This window comes from Emydura macquarii, unplaced genomic scaffold, assembly GCF_026122565.2.
Source record: "Emydura macquarii macquarii isolate MOO-44397 ecotype Brisbane River unplaced genomic scaffold, CSIRO-AGI_Emac_v2 contig_554, whole genome shotgun sequence".
NCBI lineage: Eukaryota > Metazoa > Chordata > Testudines > Chelidae > Emydura > Emydura macquarii.
The window spans coordinates 8,038,213-8,064,239 of record NW_027130691.1 but is presented as its reverse complement, the minus strand read 5'-3'; the positions used below and the strand labels follow the sequence as shown (position 1 = coordinate 8,064,239).

The window sequence follows — 26,027 nt, the reverse complement described above, 5'->3', positions numbered from 1 at the left end:
GACCTCCTGAACTCCGGTTGAGTTACAGAAGTCCTCAAATCATGATTTGAAGACTTCAAATTACAGAGAATCCACCATTTACGCTAGTTTAAACCTGCAAGTGACCGATGCTGCAGAGGAACACAAAAAAAACCCAGGATCTCTACCAATTTGACCAAATGTAGTATGTTTTTAACCTTTCAAGCACTGATTTAAAGAAAAGATCAAGGACAGTATGGGTCTGGTGCTCAGTGGAGAAGGTGAGCTGGTAATGGAGGATGATAGAAAGGCAGTGCTGCTCAATGCCACCTTCTCACAAAAAATAATGTGATTGGATGACTAGTGAAGTTTACCATAGACCATAAAGGGGAAGGGCTGCAGATCGGGATAAGTAAAGAACACATCAGGGATCTTCTGATCAATTTTAATGAATTAAAATCAGCAGGGCCTGATGCTGCTCACCTGAGGATGCTGAAGGAATTAGCTGAAGCAATCTTGGAGGGTAGATCTAAAACTCAGAGGGATCTTGATAAATTGGAGAACTTGGCTGTAGATAACAAAATGAAATTCAGCAAAGGCAAATGTAAGGTGCTCTACTCAGGGAAGAAAAACCAAATGCACCAATACAGAATGGGGGATAACTGGCTTGGTAGCAGCGCTGCTGAGAAAGATCTGGGAGTTGTGCTGGATTAGAACCTCAATATGAGTCAATGCTGTTGCCAAAAAAGCAAATGCAATTTTGGGTTGCATTAACGGGCACAGCATGCAAGTCACAGGAGGTGATTGTACCTCTTTACTCAGCACTGGTTAGGCCTCAGCTGGGAGTAGTGTCCAGTTTTGGTCACCAGTGTATAGAAAGAAGGTGGAGAAACCAGGAAAGGATCCAGAAGCAAGTGACAAAGATGATCAAACAGATGGAATGCAAGCCATATGAGCAAAGGCTAAAGGAACTGGGTATGTTTAGTTTGGAAAAGAGGAGATTGGGGGGTGGGGGAACATGATAGCAATCTTCAAATACTTGAAAGGCTGCCATAAAAAAGATGGAGAGAAGTTGTTCTCTCTTGTCACAGAGGGCAGGACAAGAAGCAATGGGTTCAAAGTACAGCATAGCAGATTTAGATTAAATCTCAGGAAAAAACTTCCTAACTGTAAGAACAGACTGCCTCGGGAGGTGGTGGAAGCTCCTTCGCTGGAGGTTTTCAAATGGAGGTGGATAGCTGTCGGTCTTGGATGGTTTAGACCAGCGGTTCTCAACCGGTGGTAGAAGGCTGGGTGGTATGCGAGCCGTACCGCGCCGCCGAATCCGCCGCTGGAAGTGCCCTCCCACCCGCCCTTGCGAAACTTTGCCGCCGAAAATGGGCAAACGGCGGAAGGGTTTCGGCGGCGGGTATTGTTTCCCCCATGTAAGCCGCCGCAAGTCTCTCCCCGCTGCCGCGAAACCCCGCCGCAAATCCCTCCCGCCGCCGCGGCGAAACCCCGCCGCAGGTCCCCTCCCTTTTTTTCCCCGAGTGGTACTCGGGTCGGGTACAGTCAGGTCAAGTGGTACTTGACCTGACTGTACCTGGCCCAAGTGGTACTCGGGGGAAAAAAAGGTTGAGAACCGCTGGTTTAGACACAACAAATCCTGCACCTTGGTGACCCTTGCGCTCCCTTCTAACCCTGTGGTTCTATGGTTATTTTCAGGCTACCAGCCACATGAATGCTTAGGAGTTCTACAGCTTGTGAACCCTGTTCTGGATGCACTTAGACATGGAAATGACTGTCCTGGGCATTGTAGCTCTAATCTAAGTGTCTCAATTCAGGCCTTCTATAAACAAACCATGTTTTGAAAACTGGTCCCGCTCTGTCTTTCTGGCCACTCCCCCCAGCACCCAAGGGGTTAACCTTTTGAAAAGCTTGTGTTTGCTAATAAAGATGAAGTTGCAAATAAAAGAGGGCCCTGAGCGTAGGGAGGGTTGTGTTTTGCTGGCTCATGCAATGGGAGAGGGTAAAAGGACAGGACGGGCCAGGTCCTGCGGGATTTCCAGCCTCCTGCAGGACTTCTGGGGTAGGCCTGAGATCTGGTGGGATTTGGCATGCGCTCAGAGCTACTTCCTGTTCACTAGTTTCCAGCAGCCAACCCACCCTCACTCCCTTATCCAGGTTGCCCGTGGGCTGTGCTAGTCACCGATTTGGGGCTGGGAAGGAATTTTTCCCCAGGCCCCCTGATTGGCCAAGGCTGGTTGGTTTTTTCGCCTTCCTCGCGGCAAAGCCATGGGGTTGAGTTTTGGGCAACCGGAGGCTGGAATTCTCCCCCTCCTGGAGGTCGCAGTGCGGACCTACGTTAAGTCGGCCGGTGCCCAGTGTGGGAGCTTGCTGCTGCAGATCCAAAAAGGATAATATAGTGGGTATCTCCAGGGCAACGCCTTACAAGATGGGGGCATTGTGTCTAACTCCCTAGGGGCAAAGGGAAACCAGGTGCTGGGGCACTACACCGGGAGGGAACACCCTGCCAATGAGTTTGATGTTACTAGCTGGGGGTTGAGGTCCCCTCTCACCTCAACCGTCGAAAAGGGAGGGAGGCTGCCGCGTGAGTGGAGGCCCCCAGAGACCCTTCTGGTTTGATGATTGGCTCCCCCTGCAGTGGAGACCCCCAGAATTGGCAAAAGATCAATGGGGTGTTACTGACAGCCCAGGGGTGTTAGTGACAGCCCCAGGCTGTGCCCCGATGGGAACCTTGGATGTAATTTGACTAATAAAGCTATAGCCTGGTTCTAACCCATACCATGTGTCCATGCCTCCTTCCACTCAAGGAGCACACTGATAGCACTGTTAAGCTCACGAGGGACTTGAGCCCAGGGTTTGTGGATGTGGGGCTGGATTGTCAAAGGTATGTAGGCATGCCTAGTGGGATAGTCACATCTGCATCCTTAGGTGCGAAAATACCTTGAAAACTCAGGCCCATTGGACCCTGCTCTCCTCTCTTGTTGGTGCGACGTTCTTCTCTAAAATAGGATCCCAGTGAAACAGCTGTGCACTGAGCTCTTTGGGCGTGTTGCTGCTGGGCCCAGAGTTCTCTGGCGTGTACTCTCTCCTGGCCTGCCTGAAGACTGCCTGGCTACTGGAACCTGATTGATTGGAATGTTTATTAAACCAGCATTTTAGCTGGAGGCCGCTGCACATCACACCATAAATACATAGACATTTTTAGAAGACGCAACAGCCAGCAAGACACACGTTTTAAAAAACAAAAGGCGAACTCTTCCCTAAAATCAATGACGCCTTTTAAAATCACCGCCTCTCCAACGATCTCTGAAAAGATGCTTATAAGAATCTTTGGAGTCATTTAGGCCAGAAATAGCTTCTCTTTCACATACTTGAATTGCTAGCTGAGGTATCACAGTAAAAGGCAGAGAAATATCCCTGGCCAATGGAGGCAGCTCTGGCTGGAGCAAGACAGGATGGCAGCCTGTATCTGTCACGCTGAATAGTTTTGGTGTCCCTGGCACAGAAGGAAACCCTGGTGCTGGGGGGAGAGGAGGAGATCAGGAATCTGGGCAGCTGAGTCCCCCTTGGCAGGTTCAAGCCAGGCGCATCTGTAAGCACTTTGGCTTTGTTCCGGTGTTCTGATTGATTGGTTGCAAGCAGAAACAGCTGGCTCTCAGCACACAGGGCTTGCAGGAGGGAGTGAGGGATGGCAAACACACACAATGTCTGTGAATTGGGGGCGGGGGCAGGGGTGGGAAGCACAGAAGTGTGCTCTGTCTGGGAGGAAGAGCCTGGTCTCGCTGTCGGTGGCGTAATGCTCCGCTTGGCATACAGCAGCGGTAGGTGTGAGTACTTGTTTATGGGTTTCTAGGCCGTTGCCCCTTCATTCATTTAGAAGAGACAGAAAGGAAACAGCCTGTGTGGTGTTGGCGGCCGCATCTGACGCTCTCAGAATCGCTTCCCCCTCTTCCCCCCTTCCAAAAATGAGTGAGAGCGAGTCTGGTAGAAGTAGAAGGTGCCAGACGGACAGCCCTGGAGACCGAGGGCCTGTGTTTATTCACACAACAGATGCAGACTTCCCCGCACTGCTTGGCCAGCCTGCCCGACACCTGACCGGGAGCAGCCACCTCCAACTCGGAGAGGGAAGTTCAGTATTTCTAACCCATCCAACGCTGGCCTCTCTGAGACCTCCCGTTTGGGGAGGGGAGGTGGGAACGTTTTTGTGCTGTTGATGTTGCTCCCCTGGAAACTGGGTTGATCCAAGTTGTTTTACACAGAGGGAAAGTGCGACCTGGGAGTCAGGAAACCAAGGTGCCATTCCCAGCTCTGGTCTGACTTTGTTACCTTGGGCAAGTCCCCTCATTCCTCGACACTTCAGTTACTCCCCTTGTGCCCTGAGGTGACACCGCTGCCCTGCCCCACGGGAGCGTTGTCACGCCTGTAAAACCCACTGAGGTCCCTTGGAGTTGTGTAGCATCTTCCACCTGGGATTGTTATTTAAAGGGTTGTTATGACAGAGGCCGAGGTGGTGTGTGTGTGTGTGTGCGTCTCTCTCCTGTCTATGATTCTGTCATCGCCACCGAGGAGTGGCTTTGGGAGCCCAGTGGGATGGGAATCTGCTATGGAGCGTTTTGTTGTGAGGATGCCCGTTCAAATGCAGCCCGTGTTTGCAGTGACAGAAAGCTGTGACTGTCTGACGGCTGTTGGGGGCGGGAATGAGTTTGGTGTCCGTCCTTTCCCAGTGCAGGAGCATCAACAGCGCAACTGGGCCCCTCTGGTTTGTTGTTGTAAGCAGAGGTACCAGGGGCTGAGTGGGCTGTGGAGAGGGAATTACTCTTGCAGCTGGAAGTGATCGTTCCAGTTCAGCATTTTGGCCTGCTGGGCAAACTTCCCCAGCGCTGTCCTGCCAAGGTGTGAGGCTGCTTCTGAAAGACCCCAGGGGTCAGAGCCCTGGAGGTTTGAAGCCATTGCATGGAGCAGGGCGAGAGCAGCAGTACAGGTTTCTCCATGCTGCCTGACCCCTCTTCTAGTGTTTGATGGTAGTGCAGCGCTCGCTTCTCAGCTGGGATGTCTTGCAGGTGCTGGTGCTGGTGGTGGGCTTTCTGGAAGGTGGGTGCTAGGCATCCTGCTGAGAGAGGTTAGTTTGGTACCTGTCGTGATGAAGAAGGGCTTGCAGATACGGATACTCAAACAGGGTAGGCAGTAGACTGGTGGCGGGACTGGAGCTCTCACATGAACCTTTCGGAAGGGTGCCCCTGGGACAGGTAAGGGTCAGCGCTGCTGGGCCCCTGAGCAGGTCTCTCCTGGGAGGCACTGTGCGCTCTTTGGATCTCTACAGCACTGGGATGGCACTACCAGGACTTCCCCAGCTGACAGTTGCCCCTGCTGCATCGACTGGGTGAAAAGGTTTCTACAACATCCTGGAGACGTGTCACCTTTCTGGCACTGCTCCCACTGGATGCCAGCGGGGACATTGTGCCGTCCTTTCGACCTTCCCTCCGTCCTGTACGTGGCAACCTGGACCTGCCGAGGTTGCTCTTTGGAGTTGCAGCTAACCTTTTGGACAAGCAGGGTAATTAATATCCATCCGGAAGGGAACTTCTTTGGTTTTGGATCTAGGAGGAACAATCCACCCACTTTGTGGCTGGCTGGGAACTTGCAGCTCTCTGCTGTGATCCTGGCTTGAAGGAAGGAAGTCTTGAACCCTTGTGGCAACACTGTTTTGGGGAAGTCACCTCTGCATTTCGTCTCACTGATGTGCTGCTTTCCCTGACGGTTTATTGATTGCAGGCTTTTTTTTGGAAGGAGCCACAAGACTTCCCTTTAGCTTGTTCAGTTGGCTGCCAGCTGGATCGCAGGAGCTAGGAAAAGTATTTCAGGATCTACTGTAGGTACAAGCCGTACCGTGAATACTTGCAAAGGAATGTCCTGGCAAGGTTTCAGGGCTGAGTGGTTTTTCCCCTCCTACCCCCCCCCCCCTGCAATTTTAATGTGCAGGAGAAATGAGAATAATTGGGTCGAACATAGTGTGGTAGGTGCTATAAGCCTGCCTAGGTGCTGTTTCTGTACATCAAGCATATGGATTTTTCTGTGTGCGTATGTGTAACAGTTTTACGTCGAGATTTCTTATTAATACAAGAAAATTTGGCCAGATAATGGTTTCACTGGAAGAAATTGTGACTGTAATATATGGGACACCTGTTCACCATAGTTTATCTGTGGTAAAGTGAGTCACCATTTTCAGGGGGGAGAGGTTATTTCAGCAGTTCGTGAGCCATACCTGTCTTTGGAGTGTGTCCACCCAGCAGCTATTAAGGTTTTAAAGAGTTCACCCAGCACTGGTGTGTGAAGTATGTTCCCTTTGACAATAACGAAATTTAGTGTATGTTAACCAGCTGCCAGGTTTTTGCGGCTGTTAGAAGTAGCCACGTGCACGATAGCACGAGGGAAGGCCTAATTACTATGTTTATTGAATATGATTAATCCCCCTGACTGAAGTGCCCAGGGAGCCGTGGGAGTTGGAAATGTGTGGAAAGCCGCCACAATATGCGGCTAAGGAAATAATATGCAGTTTTTCCATCCTAATGGGTGTTGGGCCAAATGGCACCAAATGTTCCAGAATGAATAGTGTGGTTGATCTGATTTTATTTACTCCGTTTAATGAAGGTCTCGTTTTCAAAGGGGACCCCTCATTTTGCTGTAATGTTAGCTTCAATTCCCTCCACTCATAGACTCTTGGATTGTTTTTCGCAGCTTTAAAGTTAGGTTCTTGCTCTGCTTTTTTGCTAAAATGAATGTGGGAAAATAATGGATGATGGCAGCAGCTGGTAACATCTGGATATTGGTTTCCTGTGTTAAGACCCGCTCCAACAAGTCTCTTCACTTTCCATTGACGCTAGGTTGAGTTAAGATGCTCAGCACCTCCTAGGATTAGGCCCTTAGAAGGGAGAAGTTTTCAATATAGCATTTTTAGTTTTGTAAAACAGGTGCGGGTTCTCCCAAGGCCTGGATTCAAATGAGGCTCAGGTCATGATGAAATGAACATGGTAGGATCAACTTCCTAATTTACAGAGATACATCTCCTAAATCTGTCTCCTTTGTCATGATGGGAGTAGGGCGTTGGGAGAAATCCTGGCTGGAATGGCCTGGGCTTTGTCTGACTGGACCAACGTGGCTTGTTAGATTAATGTGAAGAAGCTTTCCCTACGCTGCATGGTCAATGTCTTGCTTTTCTGAGTTTGAATTAAAACTAGAACTGTAGGGTTCTCATCATTATGAATTGCATCCTATAGGGCAAACTCATATGCATTGTCACTTTGTGACATATAACTTCATTGTGAGGCAATGATGCTTGTGTAAGTCGCTTCGCGATGCAGTTTCCCTAGAATCATATGCAGACCCAGAGTTCTTTCTGGGAGAGGGAAATGGTCTTGCGAGGTATGTAACTGTCCTGGTGAAATTGGGATGACTCTACAATCTCCAGGATAAATGGTGATTCTAGCAAAAATTTGAACTTCTAAGAGTTACCTGCCTGCGCTCCAGATTTTAAGGGGCTAGGGAAAGAACAGCTCTTGTGTTCACTGACAATCCAAGGATGCGCACAGAGCACTTGTCTTTTTGCTGTTGAGCCCGTGCCGTCACATGTGGCACAATGTTAAAGTTTATGCTGGTTCTGTGCATGAATAATTCAGGCAGCGCAAGTGAAGCTCTTTAGCAGAAGCTTTTAAATATTCAAGTTTTAACTAAACCCAGTGCTTTCATCTAAATTGAGCTCAACTTTGGTAGAAGCAAGCTGAAAGGTTTGTGCCAGGCTGCTGAGGCAAAGATACCTGCCCTTCGGTAGCACTTCCCAGTGGTAGCAGCATGGAGAACTACACATGATAGCCCGGCCTGAGGCAGTCAGACTTCTGTGGAGATTTGGAGAAATCAGAGTTCAAGCAAGTGGTGATTTCGCTACTCCGCATTTACACAGTTCATCCTCTGGATCCTTCCTGTGCCATTGGACGCCAGCCACTTAGGGCAGGGGTGTCAAATTAATTTGCTATGGCGGGCCAGATTTGAATTAAATGTACTTCAAGTGAGCCGCACGTACCATAAATCGAAGTACTTGGCACTTTTGGAGTGCTGCGTCTCGCGCACACAGCGCTCCATGCGCTGCTGCCAGAGTACACCGATCTGGTGGCGGCGCCCGCTGCCGTGAGGTCTCGTGGCGGTGTACCCTCTGGTGGCAGCACGTGACGCAGCCAGAGAGTACGATGCCGTGAGATGTCAGGGCAGCACGTGCTGCCGCCAGGGGCCAGACCAAAAAGGTCGGCAGGCCGGATGTTTGACACCCCGACTCTAGGGAATGAACAAGGCTGCTTTCTCTCTCCATCCTGGCCTGCGTTTTTTTTTTTTTGCTTTCCCTCACCAAGTAGTGTCTGACAGAAGGTTACTTTCAGTCGGTTCCTTTTGCATGTTCCTTCTGCTGCCCCATGGCATACTTGCCATGGCACTTGCCCTTGCTTTGTTCTTAACACGTGGCCCAGATATTTCCTTCTTTTCTGGATAACTTTAGGGATAAGGGGGTGTTGAACGCCGACGAATTTCCGCATTTGTTATAAATCCGTTCCATTTAACTCGTTGCCAGGGGGTGTTGAAAAGCCAAAAGTATAACTGGGTTCAAAAAATAATTAGATACGTTCATGGAGGATAGACCCATCCATGGCTATTAGTCAAGATGGGCAGGGACACGACCCATGCCCTGGGTGTCCCTAAACCTCAGACTGTCAGAAGCTGGGGCTGGCTGACGGGGGATGGATCACTCGATAATTGTCCTCTTCTCTTCATTCCTTCTGAAGCACCTGGCATTGGCCACTGTCGGCAGACAGGATACTGGGCTAGATGGACCATTGGTCTGACCCAGTATGGCCGTTTTATGTGCTAATAACACACTTTTGTAACAGAAAAATCTTTGTCTACTAACCACCAAAATCTTCTCAGGCTACGACTACACTGGCCAGTGTAGACTCAGTAAAGTAGGGTCAGTGAAGACCTGCTCAGTCTATCCAGAAATTGACGTACCAAGACCACCTTCGCAAGTGGCATAGGAGAAGAGGAGACCAGAAGTCGACGGGAGTTACGCAAGTTTTTTGCGTACTTTGCGTAACTCCCGTTGACTGCCGCCGAATCCCGGAGGTGTAAGTGTAGACAAGATCTTAGCTGGAGAGCAATAAGAAAAAAAAATGCTACTGGTTAACCCAGCTAGCTTTCCAACCTGGGTGGCCTGATGATCGGCCCCCAATAAAATATTTTAGGGGCTTGTGCTGGCCTCTGGGGTCTTGTCTGCATTTGAGAGAGACAGTAAACTAGTCCCATTGATTTTATGCTGTGTCAGACAACCCTGCTCCAGCTCCCCCAGTATAGAGCTTGGGGATTATGGTTCTGGCAGTAAAATGGGGCAGGATTGTCACCACTTTCAATGACACTAGCTCACTTCTGAAGAAAGTCTCTTCTATTGCGAGCCCGTGTGCAAAATGATTTTCTGATGTGTATTTCAAAGAGAAGCAGCTGAAGTTAACGGGTCTAGAGCATTACCCGCGTCTTTTATATGATCCTCCTTCATCTCTGTGCTGCCAGCAATGTCCTGTTGTGCTGGTTTGTGCGGAGTCCTTGTGAATTTCAGCATGGTTCCTATTCACAGGGTTCTCTTTGGTAGTGCTCAGAGCACTAGGTTATCTCTTGGGGTCTCCTCATAAAGACCCAAGCAGGCAACAAACTCAGAATGGGGGGACATGCTGTGTGCACATTTCCCCGCTGGTGGGTCCCTTCTTTTTTTTTTTTTTTTTTTTCCAGCCTGTGTGTGTCCTTTAAAGAGAACGCTTCAATTTAAATAGCAAGGAGCTTCATTATTGCCAGAGAAAGGGTGATAACATGCTGAAAAATGTGTAATGTTAAAGGCTTTGGTCTCATCCCGCTTTTGGCTTCCCCCAGGGTTGGCAACCTGCGGGATATCGTTCTAAAAGACGGGCAGGAGAACAGCAAAGGTTCAGCTGACTTGAGGCACAAAGCCATGTGCTTCTGGGAGACGCTGAGGGCAGTTTTAGCTAATGCAAGAACTTTTTATTGATTGATTTTACAGTTTGAAAAGTCCAGGCTCACCCCTCCCTGGGATTTGTCTTTAAAAGGACAAATGAGACGATAAAGTCAAGGTCAGCTCAGGGCTCCCCTGGCATTGCTGTTCCCTGAAGGGCAGCTCAGCAGGGCCCAAGCATCATTTTTTGGGGCCCGGTACAAACTTGTAACACGGGTCCCCTCCCACACACATGCCCATGGGGGTTGCAGCCTGGGCTGAGCCCCCCCCCCCCCCCCCCCCCCCGGCCTCCAGGCCCGGTAAAGTGTACCCTCCCCTCCCCCCCATGGGGGGGCCCTGCTGCCCAACACACACCCTATGTCCTGTCTCCCAACACACTCAGCTTCCTTTATGTCCAGCTAATGAGAGGACACCTTCAGTGAAGCAACAAAACCCAGGTAACCCTTTCCTAGCCATTTCAGGCAAACATTGCGAGCCTGTTACAAACCCCTCCTTTTTAAAATGATACAGACTTAAAGCAGCCACAAGTATAGTAGGTCCGAAAATCTATTTGTGTGAGAGGATCTGCAAGAAGGCCTGATTCTGCAATGTGACGAGCACCCTCAGTATGTATTTGGTTGCACTGGGAGCTGAGGAAGTTGCTTAGTATTTGGCATAAAATCCTAACAGTTTATACTTTACTAATTCCACATGTCGATTGCAAAAGATTAACCCATTGGTGTTTGTTTTGGTCCAGTGACTGGTCATGCAAATAAACATAAATTAGAAACACTGCTTCCCTGCAGCAAACTGGAAATTTCTGGAATGAATGGCCGGGTGGGGACTATTTGGAGATAATGCAAGACTAACTGAACAAGAATGTAACTAAACATTTTTCTAACCAGAGTTATTTTTGCTTTAATGGCAATGCTGTTGCTGCATAAAAGTCCATTGTAAAGATCTTGTAGCAGGTGTGAATGTGGAGAGTGGAAGGTGTGAAAGTTTCTAGCAATAGCATTTTTTTTATTTCTAAACAAGGAAGGCTGAAAGAATTGTTAATAGAGGTTAATAGAAATTCCAGTGGATGTGGAAATGGAAATAAAATAGCACCCTATAATGTAGTAGTTGTTTGGCACCGTATAGGCCTGAGTCTCGATAGGGAACTGTGTTTTTAAAATCGTATTATTTTATCTTTAAAAAATGTCTTTCTTAATGTAATGAATACGCCTGAATTGATGTTTGTGTTTCTTTTTGGCAAGTTCTAAGGTTTCAGACCAATCCCGTGGCAATTAGCAGCTTCTTGGTAATGTATGCTTTAAGAAAGTAGGAATCTGATTTTAATTACCTCTGTGCACCAGCGTCTGGGTGTTGAAATATTTCCTCCCTGCTCAGCAGTTGTTTGGTGTTAGAGCAGCTGTGGGCAGACAGAATTTGCTCGGGGACTGGGCTGTGAGAGGTACCCCGGGGTGTTTCAAGGCTGGCTGGAAGAGCACTGTATCATTCAGGTGAAATGATCTGTGTTTCAGAGTCAAATGAAAGATCTGCCTTACTCTGAAAACTAGCTATGTAAATGGAAGATTCCCTCTCCCTCTATTCAATACAGCTATACTTGGAGACTTAAGTGGCAAAAATAATGCAAGGGTTGAACTGCCCTGCTCTTTATCCTCTTATCTCCTCAGCTGAGGGTGAGCAAGCCACGTTTTATTCCTCTTTGTGTAGCAACAGAATTGTTTACTGAGTTCCACTAGTTTCACCTGTGCCAAGCCCTTGTCAGACAATGGGGTTCACTGATGGCGTAGTTTGCCCTGCAGAACCTTTTGTTACTACTGCTGAGGTGTGAGAAGGAGCCCCCTGGCTTGACTCTTGGAACGCAAGCTGAGTTTGCAAGCCCCCCAGTGGGGCGGGGGCTTTTTTAACTCGTAAACTAAATGCATTTGATCTGGAAACCCATTGATGCATTTACAGAAAACTTTCACGTGGACTGAAGGTGATTGTTTTCAGGAGGGCACCTCCTCTCCTGAATTACTTTGGGCCTTACCTAAAGCCTGTTGAATATGTTGACTTCAGTTAGATTTGGATCATCCCCTGTGTTGTCGCTAGGGTGACCAGACGTCCCAATAAGGAACCGCCCCAATATTTGGGGCTTTGTAATATATATGCAACTATACCCCACACCTCCTTGCGAAGAAAGTGTCCTGATTTTTTTCACACTTGGTATCTGATCACCCTATTGTCACCTCCCCAGATATAGAATTAACTAGTCACATTAATATGGCAGATAATTTTTTTGAGAGGAGGGGGGGATCCAGCTCTCACCTGTGATCATGGCCCCCTGTTTTCTGTATGCTTTTGTCTCCCACCCCAGTTCCTTTATAGGCTGTTGTTTAACTCGGTGGCTGCCTAGTGACTGTTTAGACTCTCAAGCCATAGTGCCCACGCTGAGTTGAACTCTCCTGTTACTTTAAAGAAAATGTATTTTCTAAGCCCTGAATTCGCTGATATTCGTGATAAAACTGCATGTCTGTCCTACACCTTACAAGCCCTGAGTATCCTCATCACCTGCTGCCACAACGAAGCTTGTCTCTGGGAGTAATCAAGGATTGTGTGTATTTTTGTAGGATCCATTTACAGTTTCCACAGGAGAGTCTTGTTCGAGGATGGGAGTTTGGCCTGTGGAAGAAGAGTGCTGTTAGGCTCTGGAAGCAGCCAGGGCCAGCCCACCTCAGTAAGAAGGGCAATGGCACGGCTGGGGGACAGATGGAGAAAATTGCAGGGAAGGATCCTTAGGAAGGGTCTAGGTCAACCTCTCCAAGGAGAAAAAAATATAGGACCTTGTTCTCAGTCTGCCTCAGTGGGGTAAATCTGAAATAACTCCCCTGAGGTCTATGGGTTTACTGTGGATTTACACCAGCGTGTCTGAGTGCAGGACCTGGCCCTCAGTGCCTGTTGATTATCTCTCTAGCTCTGTTGACTTCTGTGGAAGCTGTGGGTACTTCACACTTGTGATAAATATCAGGCTGTTGATCTTTAGTTCCCGGTCACTGGCCCTGTTCTGTGCATGTTGAACTAAGGGAAGCATTTGATGTTAGGCTTTGTGTGTTTGAATACTGTACTCTTGTGCGCTGTGTTTTTGGTGCAGCCAAGTCCCTAGCCAAAGGACTGCATGTAAATCACAGAATCAGAAATGTAGGGCCGGAGGGGACCTCGAGAGGTCATCAAGTCTAGCCCGTTGTGCTGAGGCAGGTCCAAATAAACCTAGACCATCTCTGACAGGTGTTTCTCCAACCTGTTCTTAAATGTCTGCAATGATGGGGATTCTATAACCTCCTCTGGAACCTATTCCAGAGCTTAGCTACCCTGATAGATAGAAAATATTTCCTAATGTCTAACCTAAATCTCTTTTGCTGCAGGTTAAACGCATCACTACGTGTCCTACATTCAGTGGACATAGAGAACAATTGTTCACCGTCCTCTTTATAACAACGTTAACATATTTGAAGACTGTTTTCATGTTCCCCTCTCTGTTTTCTTTTCTCAAGACTAGACATGCCCTGTTCTTTTTTTAACCTTTCCTCATAGGCCAGGTTTTCTAAACCTTTTATAATTTTTGTTGCACTTCCTACAACTGTAGTTTGATTGGGCATCTCCTTTAATGAAAGATAGCTGTATATCCTGCTTTTGCAAAACCCCTTTCTCCCCGAGCAGGTGCAGTGTGGACAGACTTGGTAAGCATTGGGTGTGTAACTCTATGAAGGAGCTCCAGAATTTAAACATTTCACAGCAAGTGATCTACTGAGAGACGTGACTCCTGTTCCAAGGAGCGTTTGAAGATTCATGAGACTCACTGAAACCCTGTTGTTACGCATGGGAGAATATCCTCCCTCGATGCTGTCTTCTAGGAAATGTAAATGCAGTCAAATGCCTTATCCTCCCTTGATGGGTTGTGACCCTTTAGACTTTCTTAATAAGTGGAAATGCAGAAGCCCTGTGTCTGCTAGAATGGCAGCTTGTGACTCTAAAATTGCCCCTCTCTTTCTTTCTCCCCAGATCTCAGGAGTTGCACCTGAGAGCCGAGCCCCATTCCTATCTCTCGGACATGAGCAAACAGTCAGAAATAGAGTTCATTGAAACAAAACGACCACGGCTAGATCTGCTGCAAGACTCGCTGATGCGGCACTCGCCTCTGCTCAGCCAGAATCAGCCGGGAGGGACGGACGATCTCTCAAAGGTAAGGAGAAGAGCCACACAAATCCTTAGGACGCTAAGCAGGTGCGGAGTATGCATTATGTGGGGACTGTGGGAATTGCTTTTGCTTCCTGTTTATCTCCTACAGGTTGCCTATGGGGCCTGTTATTTTCTAGTTCCTTGAAAGCTCCATGCACTTGACTATTTGATGCAATATAGGTGTTGGTTACTGCCCCGTTGGCTCTAGCATTCTTCTGGATCAGTGGTTCTCAAAGTGGGGATTGGGCCTTCTTGGGGGGGGGGGGGGGGAGGGAGGTCATGAGATGGATCATGGGGGGCACGGAGCAGGGGACAGGGCTGGTCCAGCTCCATGCTCCCCAGAGAGGGAAGCAGCCGCCGCCTCCTGCAGCAGCAGCCCTCTGCCGGGCACGCTCCCCGCACTGCTGCTACCCCCCACCCCCACTCCTCTTGCTGCTCCCTGCATTGCTGCTGCCGTGCGCCCTGCTTACCACGCTGTAGGCCCTGTTTTTTTCCTGAAAGGAGGGGTTCAGGGGAAGGTGGGCACGATTGTTAGGGCCTACAGTGTGGGAAGCGCCCCCTGTTTTTTTCTGAAAGGCCCCCCCTTTCAGAAGGGGGAAAGGGAAGTGCAATTCAGGGGAAGGCTGGGGGGCGGGGCACAATTGTAAGACAAAAGTCCGCGGGGGGGCTCCTTTTAAAAAGTTAGCGAAGCACTGTTCTAGATGGGGTCAGGCGCTGTACAGTGAGCCAGGTATCCGGTTGTAGGGGGTGTAGGTTTTCATCGGCGCTAGTATCATACGCACGCCTTTACTGTGCGGTTAGACATTCCAGTCACTAGAGCAGCTTGCTGCTGCCTTCGACCCCATGTGGCACTGGGGAGCTCCGCTCCTCTGGATATTGGCCACTCTGATTTCATGTTACTTGATCTTTTTCTTCCATCCTGTCTGTCTATTTGCTAGTTGTATATGAAATGTTCTGTGATTGGTTGGCAGCTTTATTTCGCCGGTTACAGTTTTCCTTCCCTTGCTGTGCACATTTCTGCGTGATCTCCATGAGTGAGACTAAGTTACATGCTGAATGGCCACTTGTTCACTACCTCCTCTTTCCATGGAGACGGTGTTCCTCGTCACTCACCTCTGCCGGAAGGATGGGGAGATAGCGGCTTTGATGGCGCATCCCTCTTTTTACTGTGTTCTTCCTGGGCAGGGTCACACTTAGACCACATCCAAAGTTCATTCCCTAGGTGACTTCTGCATTTTACATGAATCAGCTTCCAGTCTTTTATCCCAAACCTCATGAGGATAACAGGGAAGCCATCCTCCATACACTCAACATGAGAAGAGCCATGGCCTTCTATTTGGACAGGACCAGGGCTTTCAGGAAATCCCCGAGACTTTTCCTCTCCGTTGCAGATAGGTGAAAAGATACCGTGACCTCAGCTCAGAGACTCTCTAAGTGGGTCTGCAGATGTATTAATTGTGTAAGGTAGCTCCCCCTTCTTCAATAGGCACATGTTCTACAAGGTTGGTCTCGTCCGTTTGCCCTCTCCAAGGGTATCCCTATGTCAGAAATCTGCAGAGTGGCTACCCAGGGATCTGCGCATACCTTTGCAGAACACTATATGCCATCCTGGGGGATTCAGCTACAGATGCCAAATTTGGTGCCACGTTACTATCCTCTGTGTCAGATTCGACTCCAAAGTCCTGGCCTTCAGGGGTGGGCACTGCTTGGGAGTCACCTACAGTGTAGCACCCATAGGGACACTACTTGAGGAAGAAGAGGAAGTTACTGACCTTGTGCAGTAATGATGGTTCTTCCAGATGTGTGTCCCTGTGGGTGCTCCACGATCTGCTGTCCTCCCCTCTACTTTGGAGTGCTAGTGGTTGGCCCTGCGGTAGAGAAGGAACTGAGGAGGGAACGCCTGCGCCTGCTGGCTAGCCTCGTGGTAGGCGAGGAGCAGCACCTGTGAGGGTGGGACAGACTGCTACCCAAGTTCCCGGATCAGCGGCGCAGGGGTGCAGACGTACCTACAGTGGCGCACCGATAGCGGGCCATGTCTCGAAGAGCCATCGTTACTGCCCAAGGTGTGTAACTTCCTCTTTCAAACTGGTGGGGACCTTAGTGAAGCCTGACGTCGTCATTTGAAATTTCTCTTTGTTAGAGCACCCAGGAAATGGAATTACGTGCTCTCTGTTAGCTCAGTGCCATGAATTCTGATTGTCCTTTGCTCCCGCTGAAATGGGTGGGAGGAGGTGAGGGCTTCCAGCATCTCTTGGAAACACACCCAGGTGTGGCGCTAGAAGCCTTCCTCCCCCAAGATACATTGTATGCCGTCGCACAGGCTTACAGACAAGGTTGGAAGGGACCTGCTGGGTTTATCTGGGCCATTTCTCCCTTCGGTAGAACAAGGCTGTCTTCTGCGCTAAACCAATAAAGGCCACACGCGCTGGTATCAGTGTAAATCTAAAATAATTACTAGCGTTCATGGAATTATTTCAGATTTATCGTGGCATAATGGAGAGCAGATTTTTGGCTCTAAGTGTTCAGCCTAATATATTCTAATATAGGGGCCCCAGCTCACTCTTCTAGTTAATTTCTCCATTCCTGGTAGAGTTGCATTGATTTCTGAGCTGAAGTAAATCCTCACTAGTATGACCACCCTCTGCCTGGGTGTAGGATTGAGGGCAGTACCTCTCCAGCATGCTGGCCTGTGATTCTCTCCCTTTGCTGCTAGTGGCTTCTTGATGAGTGACTGTGAAGATCATCCCTTCTGTGGATGCTGTCAGCTTTCCCACATAGCACCCGTGACCTTGTGAAATGGCGCATTGCATGTGTGTCCTCTCCTTGCTGCTAATCCCTGCTTAGCATTGTCCTTGCAGACACTTGGTCCTTGCTGTTGCACTGCTTTTTTTTAGCACCGCCTCAGTGTTCACAATTATTCATCATATCCCTTGGCTCTTACATCTTTATCTTTGCTAGCTTTGCCGCCTCCTCCCCCATGCGTTTCATGTGCAGAGCCAGAAGTCTTTGATGCTGTGTATTCATCAACCACGCAGGAGAAAGACAGCACTCCTCGAGTCTTTGCATTGATCCTAGTTGAGGAGGAGAGTTTCACGTACATATATAGATCTACATACATAAGGCAGCATGGCTGAGTGGCTAAAGCATTGGACTGGGAGTTGGGAGACCTGGGTGGTTTTACCAACTCTGTCACTGACCATTGGGCAAGTTGCTTCCCCTCTCTGGCCTCAGTTTCTCCATCTGTAAAATGGGGATAATGAGACTGATATCCTTTATAGAGTGCTTTGAGTTCTGTGGATGACCTGTAGAAGAGTCAGGTGGTGGTGGTGGTGTTATTGCATACATATTTTTTAAAAGAACCTAAAACCACCCTAGCATAGACATCAAGATTTACCTTAACTGACTGCACTGAGGTAAAACTACCATGTGCCTCACTTTCACTAGGTTTTTACCACAAGACAATTAACTTGAGTTAGCCACCTGGTTATTAAAAACCTACTCTTTCTACGAATGGAGGGAGAGCCTCACTGTTCCCGAAGGTTCCCTTGTGATACGGTGGAAACGGACATGCCTGTCAAGTGGCAAATGCCAACTTTGCAATGCCGATCACTGTTTTCAAATGGAGATGAGCTGCAGAGTGAGTTCTCTGGCATGTGCCTTGTATCGTTCCTTTTTGTAAGCTGGCGGCTGTTTCACCAGCCCACGGAAGGAAGCGGCACCATGCCCAAGGCTTTTCAAGGCCCTTGCTTCAGTGCACAATTTATTGTGAACACAAAATCAAGCGACTCAACTGGACAGGATCTGCAGAGGCTTTTCCGTTGCTGCCTCAGACGGGAAAAGGTTGGAGACGCTTCCCTTCTGCCCAGCTTCCCCTTCCTTTATGTATCTCTTCCTCCTGACCGTGTGATTGGGGGGGAATCCCTTAACCCTTTCCAGGCTGCTGCTGTCACACATGTAGGCAAATGAACATTGTTTTGTTCTCTTCTGCATGCTTTCTCCCTCTTTAACTTCCCATTGGTTTGCTTTTCACTCTGACGGGAGGGAACTTTCCTGCAGTTGGCACCGCATTCCCTGGCTGCTGCTGCAATGTGTTATTACCAGGGCCAGGTTGGCTTTGGTTTTCCTTTAGGAATTGGAGTGACCCTGCTCTGTGTGCTCTGGGTGCCAGTGTGAATTGAAGCATATTCCAAAAAGGATATTGCCTGGAGTTGGCAGAAAGGGTGCCTGAATGATGTTAGGCAGAATTGCATTTTTTAGTCATCACAGGCTTGGACCTAGAATTCTCTAGAAAAGCTATCCTGATGCATCTTTTCCTTGCCTGATGTGCCCAGGGGAGAGATGCTAGCCTGTCTCCCAAGACCTCTGCGGGTTTCTGGTCACTAGCGTAAAGGAAAGTAATGCGGACTGCACAGCTATCAAATCACAACAGATAGAAACTACAGAGACCACTCCAGAGCAGGCCTGCGGTGTCTCTACCAGGGTGTCCTGTCTCTGCCTGTGCAAGAGAAAACCAAGAGCCTCCATTACACACCCCACAAATTGTAATTTCATCCCAGGGGCAGGGCATAAGCGGTGTCTGTTCCTTACCTTCCAGTGCTTCCTGTGTGCGGGTGCTCTCTGGAGTCAGCGTATGATGTGCCATTCTAGGAGACCCCGCTGATGAGACTGCATCACTGCCGCGCTGCTTATCAGTGGAGCTCAGTTCTGTGTCCTCATTGTGGTTGGTGGCGTAGATCGAAAACCATTGGAAGAGGAACTTCTGGAATCTCTGCCTCAGTTGTTTCAGAGCATTATGCTCCATCTTGCCCATCCCTCTCCCCTTGTCGCTTCTCATTCCTACCCTGCTTCCTTGTTCGTTTTCCTTTTCTGGGACTGCTCTTCTACCACTGTGCTCGGTGTGATGCTCTCCGAACAGGACTTGACTTTGTAGCGCTCCAGACTAAATCCCCTCACAGAAGAACCCAACAAAGCTGGCTGGATGCATTCCCCCTCACGCCGGGAGTTTGCTAGCCTTGTATTAATTCATTGAATGACTTCAAGCGAGGCAGTATTGTCTAGTGGGGAGCAGTGCTTACTATTGGTCAGTATTGAGCCCTGGCACCTCTAGGTTTGGCAGTTCATAGTTCCAGCACCTCTAGGCTTGTTGCATCAATTATGAATGTAAAAAAATTGCTTGAGACCCGACACCTAATTGCTTGAGCACTGGCTCTTCTTCACCCACTGGTGCCCTGGTGGTTAAAGCACTGAACTGAGATTTAGGAGACCTGCTTCCTATTCCAACTCTGTCATTGGCCTTCTGGGTGATGCTGGGCAAGTTATCTCAGTTTCCCCATTTGTAAACTGGAGATAATACTGGCCCCTTTTGGGATCTACTTAAGGGAAAGTGTTCTATAAGAGCGGGCTGGCGGTGGTATTTTATTTTATTTTATTTTGCTATTAATACTCAGAGGCTCCCTTGGGATTGTGACTTCCATTGTTGGCTAGTTCCTTTATTGCCCGTCTTTGTACATAAACTTCTTTGCTTTAGATCAATAACTACTAGAATATTCAAACAGAGGGAGAGGGGCCTTTCTGAAAAGGTGGCGGCAGCCTGGCTAGGAAATAGATCTGGCAGAACCAAAGTGTTCAGAGCTCAGGGGGTTTTGTTTTGATGTAGATAAAACAACCTTTTTTTTTTTTTTTTTTTTTAAATGACCAAACTATAACCCTTTTAAAACCAACTTTTAATGATGCAGTGAGGCGAACAAGTGACTTGCCAAGTTTCACCCTGACTACGTGTTCTGAGACCAGGTCACAATAAATTCCTGGAAAACAGGGTTTATCATGGAAAAGGCAGTAGCCGTTAACTAATGCTTTGACTGCAGCCCTGTAATGCAGTAAAGACCTCTTCTAAGGCATTCCATACTCCTGTTTCCTGTGTTTTCCCAGTCATTTCTCTTCCATTGGGCGGTGTTTGGCCGTGCCAGTCTGAGGTGGACTTCCTCAAACTAAATCTCTCCCTTCCTCTAAAAGAGGCATCCCTTGGCTTAGAAAGCAACTGAGTGGATAAATTCAAGGTTAGTGACCCACACAGACTCAGCTGTCCCTTCGATCTCAAACTCCAGTGACCTCTCGCCCATGCTATGGCCCAGCTAGGGATTCAGATTAGATCAGGAGTGTGGATGGGGCGGCTTCCACAAACCAGAGTTTGCAGGGGAGGTCTGCAGGTTGCCCTGAATTTGCTAATGCAGCTAATGGCTTTGTTTTGGGAACGTTCATCTGTTTCTGGGATTAACCTCTCAGAGTTTCCAGTGGGCTGGGTCACACAGCTATTAATGAAACTGGCTGGAACTTGTATTGACCTTGGCAGAGGCCCCAGTTGGCTAGGAGGTGACTGGCAGAAGCATAATCCCTAATTGAGTAATCCAACACAAAGGGTGGGGGGTGGGGATTGCAGCAGTTCTTTGAACTCGGAAAGCTACGGCACTCAGACAGGATGTGGAGGAGCAGAGCATTCAGAAACTCGCTGAGCACCATGGCCTCCCATTGAATGCGTGTGGAAAAGCGAGGCAACATCTCAGCCCCATCCGGGTGTTGGTAAGGGATCCAGGGTTGGGGGGTATAGCTGTGATTGCAGAGAGCTACATTCAAGGCCCTTTGCTGATTTATTACTTGGGAACAAATAGCGCAGGAGGGCTGAGTAATAAAACAAAACTGATAACAGGAACTGTCATCAAAGTGCCCTTCTATAGCCACTGGGATTGTGTCTTGTACCCAAAGCCGCCGCTCGCTTCCTACTTCCCCTCCACAGATTTTTAGTTTTTCATTTAGATTACGTAGATCCAGGCTTTGTAATTGGGGCATCTTTTAATGAGGCCGCAGTCCCTGTGGTGCCTCCTGGTGTATGCACACTGTCCTTTAGTTCAGGGCAGGTAATGGCGGCCATCGATAAGAGATTGTATTAGCCAGTGGTTCTCAATCTGTTGACCACTGGGGGCTGCATATGCAGCTTTCTCTGTTAAGTGGGCCGCATCCACACACTGTCTATGTTTCCATATGGCCCTGAGGATGTCACATATATGCAGCTGTATGCTGATCAGGCTGCAAATTGAGAACCACTGAGCCGTACTTTCTGGCTGTGATCGTGTTGGATATTGCACGCCAGGAAGGGTCGTAGCGGGACAGTCCTGGGATGCGAGACCTGCAGGAAAGCCCCAGGCCGCTGCAGGGAGTGGTTGTGTTGGGGATTCAGCAGGTGACGCTGTTGTGTCAGAGCCCATGCCGTTGCACTAGAGGGCACTGTGCTGGGTGTGGTTTTACTAGACCCAGGAAAGCCCAAATCTCTACAGCCTATTGTCCTGACAATTTTGCTGGCAAGGGGGATAGAATTCCTGTTCCCAAAGCTGGCTCGTGGTGTATATACTGCAGTATATTTGGCCAAACCCAGGATAGAGCTTACATCTGGCCCCTGCGCTGTCTTAAAAAGGATATATCTATTCACATGAGTTGAATCTAAAACAGAAATGCATCGGACAAAAGAAGGGGGGGGGGATTTGAATGACCCCAATTTACCAAATTCATTCTCTCCTCTCACTCTGCAAGTAAAAGAGCACCCTCTGACTAAAGGTGTCTTTGCAGGGGAGGAGGAGAATGATCTCTGCTCTTCTAGATGGGGCCAGTCATCACTAGAAAGTGGCATCAGGATATGCAGGTCAGCAGATGTAGGAGGGTTTTGCAACATGCTACATATTCATCCATCTGCCTTGCTTTTGCTTGGGCTGTTTATGTGTGTGGTTAAAAATCTGATTATAAAAATGATTCACTTTTAGGTGGGGGAGAGTTGACGGTGGGGGAAGGGTTTGGGATTAGGACTGAGATGATTCAAAACGATTTCTGGGGAGATGAAAGGCTTGTTGGCTTTCTGTCTCATTCCAGACATATTTAAAAGCTGGAGTGTTTGCATTGCTCATGGTTTTTGTACTGCAAACACTGCTGGCTGGCTCGTCTTCTCTCCTTTCTTCTTTTTTCCCCCTGGATGGATTAATTTTTATTGCGATCCAAACACATGTGTAGTGGTTTTGGCTGCTTCTGGCCTGCTACATAATCCCTTGCCCACTTTTGCATGAGCTGACCTGGCTTGCTGTGGTTGTGGAAATTATCCGTTAACTTGCACGGTCAGGAATTGCTTTACAGTGGTGGCTGAAACAATCGTTGTGGGTCAAATGCAAAGGCTTGTTTGTCAATAGCATGCATGCACTATGCAAAAATGTGAGATAGAGAGTAAAAAAAGAATAGTGTGTCCAATTCAGACTGTAGCGAGGTGGAATTGAAAGTACCTGAGTTGGAACTTGCCAATGAGGCTGGGTTTAGCACCCTGGCATGGTAAAAAGTGCTATCTGTGGTCTATAATGGCTACGCATAATCAGGACTTTGGCTTAACTTGTCATCCAAAGACAGCACTGTCAAGGGAGCTGTGAATCATGTCGAGTGGGGTTAAAGATGCCAACACAATGACAAACTCTGGTATGGAATTATTCGCCTGGAAATTCGTGCCTGGAATGCAGGTTTCTATTTCTCACTTCCTTCTGCTCATTTGCCACGATTGACACTGAAAACAACCATTTAAATTGCCTTTCAAGCCATAACTGTGGAAAAGAGCTGTGTGCTAAGGTTGGCTGCTTTTTGGGAGCCTGCCTCATCGTTTACATAATTAGACCTTTCTGTTCTGTTCAATCAATATTACAAGGTTTGTATAGTATGACATCTCACCTAATCCGCTTGGGGTGAAAGAAAATCCCTTAACTTCATACACTGTGCCTCTGTAATTGGAAGAAATATTGCTAGATTTTCTGCTTCTGAAGGGAAATGTTACAAGTTGTGTGCGCTGCAGATACATGTGTGATTTATGTATGTATATGTATGATAGCTACAAGGCTTTTGAAATCTGCTGGCTCCTTAATGGTGTGCTATCTCTTCAGCACTGCTGTGATTGCCAAAATTTGCATACATTAGACAGGTTTGGGCTGGGTTAGTAGTTGGAAGGGGGACCTCAAGGCAGACCCAAGAATGGCGGTGGTGGCTGGAGCAAAACAAAACAAAAAAAAGTTAGCTGTGAACCAAAACTGAATTTGTTTTATTTTACTCCCCAAAACAAAAAACCTTGTGAACATTTTGAACGTTGTTTAGAAATTTAAATTTAGTTTTGAAATGAAATGTCATATGGTTTGTTAGAAACTGTCAAAACATTTCCAGTTTTTTTTCCACCTGCAACTGCTTGCTGAATTCAACCCGGGAAATGCCTTTTTTTTTTTTTTTTTTTTTTTTTTTGGCTTATTTATGGTTTGCTGAAAATCCCCCACTCCCTGCTCTGGAAGTGACTCACTAGGTGGTTTTGTTCCTCATGTGCCAATAAGGAACCAGCGGAGTGTTAGACTGATACTTTTGTACCCAGCAGAGTGGCGAGGGGTAAGGGAGGTACTTTCATTGCTAACACTACTGACTTGCTGTGCGATATTTTTAAAAAACCAAAAAGATTCCGTGCATTGATTGTAATTAACAACCAAAAACTGTGCATGGCATCATTTTGCAAGAACAAGGATGTTTGCCCTACTGCCCTACAAAAATGACAACGAAGACAGGGACATTTTACCTTCAACTGATCCAGAAGTTTCACAGTGATCTGGCGTACTTCACTTCTCCTGATCTGTTGGGTAGGGTTTCTTTGTGCTCTAACATATTAACATATGGAGTGCTGCTACTGTTCAGTGATGGGGGAAGTGACTCCTTCCCTTATATAGAGTAACTATGGTCAGTAAGACCGTGAAGCAATGTAAGCTAATTTGGAATTCTCTTTCACACGTATCTAATCATAGACAACCACCATGTAGACACCTTTTTTCCTTCCTCTGCCTATTTGTTCTGTCTTTGTGCCAGGGGCTGTGCCCCCATTTGTCTTTGTACAGCACCTGGCACACAGTGGGTGCTACTGGAAATGAACAACATGTAATGGTGATACCATACTGAGTCCGCACGGGTTACTGTGCTGTGTTTGTGCACATGTCACGAAAGTAGTCAGTGTTTGTTGTGACCCAGGCTAGGTGAATTTTGCACACTATGCTGCAGTGTGTATTCCATGCTGAATCCTTCTGTCATAACAGCTGGAAAATAGCAGAGGGGATAAATGGGCAGTGCTCTTTGCTTACTCTGATTGAGGAAAGGGAAGGCAGAGCTGGGTTTAGCAGAGAATCACGGCTGAGGCTTTCCTCTGCTCGTTCAGATTTAATGCGGTGACATCCCTTGCTGAAGCTTAGTGACTTCACCTCATGGCACATCATAGCAGCTTATCTCTTAAAACCACCCCAGGCGCAACAACAGAGAAGGGGCTCTCTGGTGCCAAAGACCTTATTGGAAGAATGCTCCAAAAACAACCCACGCTTTGCTTTTTGCACCCAAATCTGGGTTTTCGTGTGGAAGCTTGTGACATTCACAAAGCCATTCGATTCTGTTTTAGCGAGAGAATGAGCGTTGCCTTGCTCTGCGATCAAATGCTTTGCATCTGCGCTGCACAGAGAGGGGGCATAGGAAGGGGGGGAATCGGAGGCTAAGGGACGCCTCTGCACTGCTGGAATGCTGCTACGTGTTGTATGTGCACAGAGCAGGGTCGTTTGAGGACAAGCTGCCAAGCCTTTTGCTTGTTCAGCCGCTCGCTAAAGACCAAATTCTACATCCTGACACCTTTTCCCAAGAGAGGATTCAGAGTGACAATCTGGGGGTCCCTCCCTGGGTTCAGGGCTGAGACTGCAACCAGCCTTGTGATTTGATGGAGAAGCAGAAACAGGAGGTGGCAAGGAGGGAAGCCGCAAGCAGCGCGGAAGGAATCAGGGCTCCTCTTCTCTCGCTCTTTCTGCTGCCCAAGGAGAAGAGGAGGTCTGATGTGGCGTTTTCTTCCCCCTACTGTCCCACTGACAAAGGGGGCAGGAGGGTTCATTGTGGGATGCCTAAGGAACCAGGTGCTTTCACACTAGCTAAGGCTGGCCCAGGTCTGTCAGAGGTCCCAACTGCTTTCACACTAGCTAAGGCTGGCCCAGGTCTGTCAGAGGTTCTGTTCTGCTGAATATGTTCAACCTAATGGCCTTCTGTCCTCCTCTTTAACTCCCACCCGGACGGGCCCCAAGATTCCAGGAGCCAAAACCCAGTTCTGTGCTATAGCAGTTCTGACACCAGGCTTGTCACCGTAGTATCTGCGTTCCCACGGCCGTTATTCCCCTCTCAGGTTTTTACATTCAGGGCTGCGTGAGAGTTATTGCCGAGCCCACAACGGCAGGTTAGTTTGCCCACACAGTCACTATACTAATGGGGCCAGAGTCTGCTCCCTGTTCCGCAGGTGTAAATCCTGTGTTGAACCCATCGATTTTGGTCTGAATTTCCACCCATGGAAAGCAGAGCAGATTTTCCCTGCTGTCACTAATTCAGTCATTTAAAGCACTTTGGGATGCACTCAGTCTAATTCTGATCTGGTTTAGCCACTTGTACTCCTGGTAACTACACTGACTTGGGGGCGGGGATGTCACGTGGTTTGCACTGGTGCAAACTGGGATCAGAATGATGACCTTTAATACAATGACTCTCCGGTGCCGCCTTAGAGCTCTGGGATGCAGTGAGATAGTTACGGAGCGAAGCGATCAGGCAAGTACGTTATTGTGTGTTCTTTGGAGCAGCAGCCGCCGATCTAGAAGAGTCTGGATATAAACGTAAACGGACGTCATGTGGGTGGCGGGTGCTGGGATGAAGTCGTCAAACTCCATAATAGGACAGGTGACTGACGTCA

General features: G+C 48.2%; 1 protein-coding gene across 30 annotated transcripts in view; it reads left to right on the top strand.

Moving 5' to 3' along the window:
* Positions 1-26,027, top strand: part of NCOR2 (nuclear receptor corepressor 2) — a 373,900-nt gene that overhangs the window by 123,448 nt on the left and 224,425 nt on the right. For all 30 annotated transcript variants that reach the window (XR_010918232.1, XM_067539730.1, XM_067539728.1 and 27 more), the window contains one exon: positions 14,045-14,225. Coding sequence is in view for 29 of the 30 variants with exons in the window: in XM_067539730.1 (XP_067395831.1) it covers positions 14,045-14,225 (181 nt within the window). In the remaining variant the exon portion in view is untranslated. The remainder of the gene's footprint in view (positions 1-14,044; positions 14,226-26,027) is intronic.